Source organism: Fukomys damarensis, unplaced genomic scaffold (assembly GCF_012274545.1).
Source record: "Fukomys damarensis isolate Sample0158 unplaced genomic scaffold, DMR_v1.0_HiC HiC_scaffold_39, whole genome shotgun sequence".
Classification (NCBI taxonomy): Eukaryota; Metazoa; Chordata; class Mammalia; order Rodentia; family Bathyergidae; genus Fukomys; species Fukomys damarensis.
In genome coordinates, this window is record NW_022900951.1 from 124,977,130 (window position 1) to 124,985,116 (window position 7,987).

General features: G+C 57.5%; 2 protein-coding genes across 7 annotated transcripts in view; one reads left to right on the forward strand and one right to left on the reverse strand.

Annotated features, from left to right (window-relative positions):
• Mtmr1 (myotubularin related protein 1) overlaps positions 1 to 3,621 on the forward strand; it is a 66,460-nt gene extending 62,839 nt beyond the window's left edge. For all 6 annotated transcript variants that reach the window (XM_033760449.1, XM_010638970.3, XM_010638966.3 and 3 more), the window contains one exon: positions 1,721 to 3,621. In XM_033760449.1, the coding sequence (XP_033616340.1) occupies positions 1,721 to 1,885 (165 nt within the window). In that variant the 3' untranslated portion in view covers positions 1,886 to 3,621. The remainder of the gene's footprint in view (positions 1 to 1,720) is intronic.
• A 405-nt stretch (positions 3,622 to 4,026) lies between these two features.
• The window catches only part of Cd99l2 (CD99 molecule like 2), a 51,171-nt gene continuing 47,210 nt past the window's right edge, over positions 4,027 to 7,987 (reverse strand). The window contains exons 11-12 of the mRNA XM_010639122.2: positions 7,280 to 7,345; positions 4,027 to 5,697 (exon numbers count right to left, since the gene is read on the reverse strand). Of these exons, the coding sequence (XP_010637424.1) occupies positions 5,627 to 5,697; positions 7,280 to 7,345 (137 nt within the window). The 3' untranslated portion in view covers positions 4,027 to 5,626. The remainder of the gene's footprint in view (positions 5,698 to 7,279; positions 7,346 to 7,987) is intronic.

A 7,987-nucleotide genomic window follows, 5' to 3' on the forward strand; every position in this document is an offset into this window, starting at 1 on the left:
CCCTCTGTCCATATGAAGGGGACTAATATATTTGTTAAGTATTGAAAGCAAGTCTTTGGAGAAAGACAACCCGAGGTCTCATCCAGCCTGAGATATATTTACGATGTGTCATTCACTTGCCCTTAGTTCCCTAAGTTGTAAATGGGAATACTGTATTCATAGGTTTATGGGTTTTGTTTTGTTTTTGTTTTTTGGTTCTTTGAGAAAGAGTCTCAGTATGTAGTTGAGACTGACCTGCAACTCACTGTGTAGCCCAGGCTGGTCTCGAACTCACAGCAATCCTCCTGCCTCAGCCTCCGGAGTGCTGGGATTACAGGCAAGCGCCACCACGCCTGGCCTGCAGGCCTTGGTCTTGCTGAGACCTCCAAGGGCCGGTGTGTGACTTGAAGCCATCAGGGTGCCCAGCACCGTGCTGGGAGGGTGCTTCTTCCTCCCTGGTCTCCACAGGAGGAGAACAAGGCAGGCCACAGCCACGGCTCAGTGCCCTACCTGTAGCAAGCATGCGTGGCCCAGCTCCTAGGTGAGGGGTTGTGGAGCATGCTGGAGAGCGGGCCGAGGCTTGGTGGCAGGGCACACTGCAGAGGCCAAGCAGGGTATGAGTGGCAGGCACAGTAGCAAGGACAAAGGTGCACGCAGTGGCGGGCTGGCAGGGGTGCAGCAACCTAGGGTAGAGGAGTGATCACAAGAGGAAAGGTCTTGTCCCTCAGAGCATGGCTGGGGCAATGTCCTTCCTTCGGGTCCTCCTGCTTCCACCCAAAGGGCGGTGTGGCCGTCCTGTCCCTGGGATTTTTTCCACTGTAGTCCTCATTAATCCTCGGAGTTTTCTATTGCTTTTGGTATGCCTTTGCTTAGTTGTATATGAAGCTGATCATTGGGGACACAGAAAAAGCCACGCAGCAAAAGAAGGTGGCAGCAGTGCACTTGAGCAGCCCTAGGTCCCGAGCAGCCCTTGCCACACATGCGCTTGACAGTGGTGACAGGCCGCAAAACCTTCCCTTGTCTGTGCCTGGATGATCCTGATCCCATAGAGGCAGACAGCCTAGGCTAGAAGGGAGCTGGGGCGGCCTCACAGGCCTCCAGGATCAACTTTTGCTACCAGCTCTGCCACTGCCGTGCCCGCCCTTCTTCCTGTGGCCCTTCCAGGCCTGTTCCCATGCCTGTGCCTGCTCCATCCCTCTCATGCCTTTAGGAGGGGCGGGTGGCAGGAGCTAGAGAGCTGGCTGAGTAGCGAGTGACTGTTAGGCCAAGGCTAGAGGGTGTCATACGGTGAATCACACAGTTGGGCTGTGTGAGACACATGGGGGACAGGGTGGGGGAATCCCCGAATGCCGCCCTGGACCTCCGTCACTCTCCTAGCAAGTGCCCAGACATCTTGCTGGCTTGGTGCCATGGTGGGCTGTGAGGGTGGGTGAGAGCAGCCTGGCGGGAGAGAGTGCTCCTTCCCCAGGTGTGTTTGCACTGTGACACCACAGACCTGAAGGAGCCAGGGACGCCTGGGGGTGGGGCAGCTGGGGCCTGAGGTCCTGAGCTTGCACGCCCGCTCCCACACGGGGAGCCAGGGAGGAGCCGCACAGCAGTCTGGGAGGCAGCTGGAGCGCCCAGCTAGACTGGCCCGTGGCCAAGAGCTGCAGGTGCGGAGCTGAGGGCCTAGACGCTGAAAAGCCAAGCAAGTAGCGCCCCCAGGACAGCCACTAACGCAGGACTGTCTCTCCTCCCACAGACTCCGATCCACCAGAATCTCAAGGAGCTGCTGGCCGTAAGGGCCGAGCTGCAGAAGCGGGTGGAGGACCTACAGCGGGAGGTGGCCACGCGCGTCGTGTCCTCATCCTCTGAGCGGGGCTCCTCGCCATCGCACTCGGCCACTCCTGTCCATACTTCAGTCTGATAGGACAGCTGCCGTCTTGGGCCACCCCACTACTCCATGTCTCCCTGGTGGCCCGGGACTTGGCTATGGCTTCAGATGTCTCCTGACAGGAGGCCCAGGGACCGCCTGTGTGGCAAGTGCTCTCTGTCTCTGAATGGCCTGTTACCCCGTCAGCGGCCATGCCCCATGACCCGCCCTCCTCCTCTGGGGCATCTCGTGCCATTGCCGTCCAAGGTCACCCTCTGTCACAAACAAACCTTGCCAGCTGCAGGGCTCCTTCAGTGCTTTGCCACAACTTGAAGACTGATCTTCAGTGAAGTGTTCAGGAGAAACAGCCCATCGCCATGCAGTCTCCAGTTCCCTTCACGCAAGGGTTCCACTGTGTACATACAAGGTATTTTTTAAAGAGAGAAACAGGCCTTTATTTTCCTATGTCCTTTTTTATGTTTAGAATAGTCACCAGCAGAGGTGTCTGTTCCCTGTTCTGTGAGAGGAAGTTTTTCCGCTCGCCCTGATGACCTCTGGTAAGCCTGAAGTGAGAATTAGGACACCATCACCTCTGTGACAGTGTATCACCATCCTCAGCCTAGCTCCTGAGGTGGCCCTGTGCAATGGCAGGCGTGCTCGGGGCGGGCCCTGCGGCAGGTAAACTGAGGACTGCAGCTTTGTGCAGGTGTCTGTCCCGTGCCTGGGCAGCACGGTGTCTCTCGTTCATCACAGCCCCCTCACCTCCGTTTACCCGCATGGCCGCCTGTCCCTGTCTCTCAGCAGCTGCGGGCCATGGCGGTGGGAGAGCCCAGCTTGCTCACCGCCTCCAGGCCCTGGCATCTTGGCCCCGCCGTTCTAGGCTCTGGCTTCTGCACTGCCATGGTCCCACGAGACTGAATTCATGTGCACACTGGGCCCATCTCTGCAGGTCACCGGAACGCCACCAAGCACAGGAGAGGTCAGCTGCCTGAGAAGCTCGCAGGGTCCCTGGGCGCCACACAAAGTCCTACGTGTTAGTTTTGAAAATAGATTGTTCAGAAAAGTTTTCTAAGGTCAATTACACAGAGAATAGATATTTCAACTTGGAAACTTCCGATTCTTACAGACGATTCCCCTTCTATAAACTATTTGAAGGATTTATTCAAGGCCGCTTGCTCATTTTTATCAAGTGAGGAGTTGTCTTGGAGCCACATGGGCTCCTGGCCCAGCCCGACGCTCACCAGCAGTGAACACACACTACTCGGTCCTCCAACTGCGCTGAGACCACTCTGTGTGGTGTGGACAGGGCCAAGGGTCGCTCCCTGCCAAGATCAGCCAGGCACCCGGCACCCTGGCACGGGTGGGGTCTGAAGCAGGTCCCAGAAACTCCCACTCGGTTTGAAAAAGCATAAGAGAGTGCTGCCCCTGGTGTGTTCCACACACAGAACTGTTTCCAGACCAACTGGAAGGCGAGTTTGTTATCTGAGCTCTTCACTCCTGTTTAAGTGTACTAGAATGTAAAACCTATACAGTTTGGGTTTTTAAAACTGGTACAATACTGTTTCCTCATCTGATGCACTGTCTTCTGCCTGTAATTAAAATGATGTTTGCTCCCTAGTCTTCTGCTTGTCGCTCTCAGAGTTTCCCATGGGCTTTCCCTCAGGGGAAATGGGAAAAGACAGGGTGACACGACCACAGCGCACATGTGCAGTGTCTGTGTGTGACTCCAGTTGCTACACCTTACATGCCATTTGTCACGAGTCCTGAGTGTCGTGGCTGGAAGGGGGAGAGCTGATTTGCAAACCCGAAAGGGCCCAGACTGTCACCTGTACGAAATGCCAGGGACCCTCTTCCTGTGACTTGCTGGAGTTAGCTCCCCAGGTCCCAGGCGGCACAGCTGACACATCCAGTGCCTGCTCCCCAGCGTGTCGACTCCATCCCAAACAGTGGCAGTGCAGCTGCCTGGAAGGACTGCCTGGCCAAGTGGCCCCCGGGGCTATGCCTGCCCCCCCAAAGGTGTCCCGTGTGGGCCCCTGCACAATGGGGTCATGAGCTGTCCCTGCAAGAACTGCAGCCTCCTAGGGACACCTCTGGCAGGAGATGAGCCGTGCCCAGAATCTGCTGCAGGAGGGGTGGGTGCCTGGGGACAGGAGGCACCGGCACGCCATGGAACACAAGGAGCCCTGTTTGGTTCCGTTTTGTTTAATGCAGACAGTGGACAGTTTACAGTTCACATGTGGACACGAGCACAGATGAGGATGGACAGGGGTCAGAGGACGGTCTCCAGCATGTCTTCCTTGCAGAGCTGGGCCTGCCCACACCCAAGGGTGCTTCCCTACCAGGCACCCTCAGCCTCTCATGCAGCCAAAGCTGCCAGGTACCCCCTCTGCTGGTGGCTGGCAGAGATGGGACCTTTCGGCTGGCCCTTCTAGTCTCTTCCCTCTCCTCCCACCTGGAACAGGCCCACACTGGCCAAGGAACCTTCAGGTAGACACAGTTAGGAGAGGAGCCCGCCAGGCTTGTGTCGGCCACAGCGCCCGAGCAAGTGTAAGGTGACAGCGGAAGAAGAGCCCCTGGGATGAGACTGCGAACAGGAGGCTGAGGGGTGGCCCGGGCCTGTCCAGGTGCCTGGAGCCAGTGCCCACGGGGCCAAGTGATGGGTTTTATGCAGAAGGGCTTTATGCAGAAGGCACCGAGGTTGCTAAAGGAAAAAAAAAGTGGGCTGCTTTTCAGTGCTACCCAGAAAAACGTTTTTGCGAAGAGCATTTATTTTACACACGGCTGCAGGCTCCCAAGGCCTCTGCCAGTGGGCAGGCCTCAGGAGAAGTGAGGCGGCCCCACCCCTGCTACCTAGGTGCCATCAGGCCCGAGCTGCAGAACCCTCCACACCAGGTCCAGGCTGGCACTGGCTGTCAGCGGGACACAAAGCTGACCACCCTGAGCCAGTCCTGCAAGCAGAGCTTCCGGCACTACTCAGCTCCTGGAAGACGGGTCTTCTCAGGCCACATGTCCCCTCCTCAAGGTGCCGCAGCCCCTCCAGACCCACAGTCTGGGATCTCAGTCCCCTAAAAGGACGGCAGTGCCCCGATGGCCTTCACCATGGGGGCTTTAAAACCACGAACACACACGCACACACACACACACGCACACGCACACACTAGGCATGCAGTACACAGCACGTGGGGGCAGTTTGGTTTTCATTGGTTTCCTTTAAAAAAAAAATTAGGGAGTTGCCTCATCCCAGCGCAGAGGATGGCGGGGAACCACCCCACCCGGCCTGTGGCACAGGGTGGCAGTGAGCAGTGACACATCCTGAGTCCCCAAGCACTTCTTGACACCAAGCACTTCTTGACACTGGAAACTGATACTGGCACGTGTGGGCCTCCTTCAAAGCCAGCTCTGCTCCTGCCCAGGCCAGGTGGCCCCAGGCCAGCCCTGGAGGACAACTGCAGGCCTACACCTAGGCCTGCAACAGGAAACCTGGGACTGGGAAGAAAGCCCACAAGGAACCCCGCATCCCCAGGCTGAGGCCCAGGCCGGGCTGGCTGCAACCTCAGCCACAGATCTGAGGCTGGTGCTGGCCGCCTGCCGGGCCGGGCCAGGCCAGCAGAGTCTCTTCACGGAAGTGCGCGAGGCGGGCGCGGGAACCACACTCACGGACACACAAAGCTTGTCTGAAGGTCAGAGCGACAGGAAGCCAATGACACAGGGGCGCACGCAGCGGCTGGGGGGCCGTGGGGGTCAGCGATCACAAGCGGTGGCGCCCTCCGCACTGTTGCTGCAAGGGAGCCGGGCTCAGATGCGGGGCGCGTCTGGGTTGGGCGGCGGCGACTCCGCGGACTGTGTCTGCAGTGCCGAGTACTTGACTGTGGGGAGAGCACAGCCGTGAGTGCTGGAGGCTGAACCCTGGCTCCTAGTGCTTTTATCTGGGGGCCCAATGTTCTCGAGGGCTTTTACAGATTCTAGATAGTCGTCCTCTAGCTGACGGCAGCTGGCAAAATGCTCTTCCAATTCTGGTGGCCGTCTATTCACTCTGTTGAGTGTGTCTGCAGTGCCGAGTACTTGACTGTGGGGAGAGCACAGCCGTGAGTGCTGGAGGCTGAACCCTGGCTCCTAGTGCTTTTATCTGGGGGCCCAATGTTCTCGAGGGCTTTTACAGATTCTAGATAGTCGTCCTCTAGCTGACGGCAGCTGGCAAAATGCTCTTCCAATTCTGGTGGCCGTCTATTCACTCTGTTGAGTGTCTCCTTTGCTGTACAGAAGCGTTTTAATTTGGATTTTTGGGGGGCGGGTACCGGGGATTGAACTCAGGCCCTTGCACTTGCCAGGCAGGTGGCAGAACCACTGAACCAAATCCCCAGCCCCAAGAAGCGTTTTAATTTGATTTGATCCCGTTTGCTGATTCTTAGTATTATTTTTTGTACAACCAGGGGCTCTGTTCCTAAATCCCTCGCCTACACCTACATCTCCCAACGTTCTGCCTATTTTAGCGGCCAGAAGACCGTATGTGAGATGGAGTTGTCTGACGCATTGCGGTTTGAGTGCACATAGACCCGGATCTAGCCCTACTGTCCCGCGAGGACCGCGGCAGCCCCAGATGGCTCAGTGTGCCTGGGGCTTCGATTCTGCTCTGCTGAGCCGCATGACTTCCGGTCCGGGATGGGAAGTAGGGGTGATGGAGGTGTGACGGAGATGTGAACTACCATGCAGCACTGAGACAACCAACGGTAAGCGTGCAGTGTTAACGGCTGTGATGGCGAACACGACCACGTTGGACACGGAGCCGCTTGAGCCCATGTGCGGCAGGGCGGCAGGACCACCAGCTGACTGTTCTGAGTGCACCGAGCCCCTTCGAAATGGTTGCTGCCTGTGACTCTGGACCCTGTGGGTGCCACCCTGGAGCTGCTCTGCCTGTACCCCCTTCCTGTTGTCTGTAACAGTCTCCCTTCTGCTTTCTTGTTATCTTTTTTACATTGTACATATTGGGGAGAGTATGCACTACTGATCTTTCTGAGTCTGGCTTATTTTTCCCAACATGACAATCTCCAGATCCATCCATTTTCCTACACATGACAAGATTCATTCTTCTTCATGGCTGAGTAGTATTCCATGGCATGTCTAAACCAGTTTCTTCATCCCTGGCCAACAGTGCTGGGCACCTGTTGGTTCTATATCTTGGCTATTATGAATTGTGTATAAATCTGCCAGAATAGCACCCATGCACCTGTACAGGCAGCATGCACTATGGAAAAACATGAGAATAAAACAAACCAGTGAGGGAAGAAAAAGGGTGAGAGGCCGAGGCGGGAGGTGTTTGTGGCATTCTGTCTGAAGGCACTCGGGATGGGCCCACTGCGGCTACAAAGGCAGAGGCCCAGCCACACTAGAGCCCTGAGTTCCCTCCAGGCCTCCCCAGGGTCCCCAAACTGGGGGTGCCCGGTTCCTCACCTTGTGGCTCCTCGCTCACCACGGCCTCCAGGTTCTCCCCCTTCACGTAGTCTGCGTTCAGCCCCTCTGCAAGGGTGAGGGCAGAGTCAGTGGCCAGCACGGGTCCGGCAAAGCCTGCTACCCTGCCACCTGTCCCCAGGCCACTTGTTGTCCCTGATCATAGTCAAGCTGTCCTGGTGTTGCTCTGCCCAGGGGTCACACTGCCGTCACTGAAAGTAAGTGTCATGCATCACAAGGCCCTGTCACCCCACCCCTGTGCAGTAGCTGTGACATGTCAAGATGGTAGTGCCCTCAGGCAGACAGGAGAGGAGGGCACCTGTGACGCAGGCTGGGGAGGGACAGGGAGTGATAATGGAGGCAGGCAGGGAGGGGTGGATGGCGATGGAGTCACCATGGAAATGCCAACATCCTCTTGCCCAGGATGGCCTGGCTGGCAGCAACACACCGGGCCAAGTGGCGTCTCGTGGTGGCAGGGCCACCCCCTCCCCACGCTTGTGACAGCTGCTTGTGAGAGTCTGGCAGTGATCAGGGACGATGTGCCCTCGCTGAAGCACCCTCATCATGCCAGCCAGGACCAACACCCACTCGGGAACCCGGAGTGGCCCAGCCCTGCTGCTGCCCCAGGAGGGCCACGGGCTGTGTCTCAGACTCTGGGCAGAGCACGGGGGGCCTGGGGCAAGCTCGGGGTCGCGGTCACAGGCAGGGTGA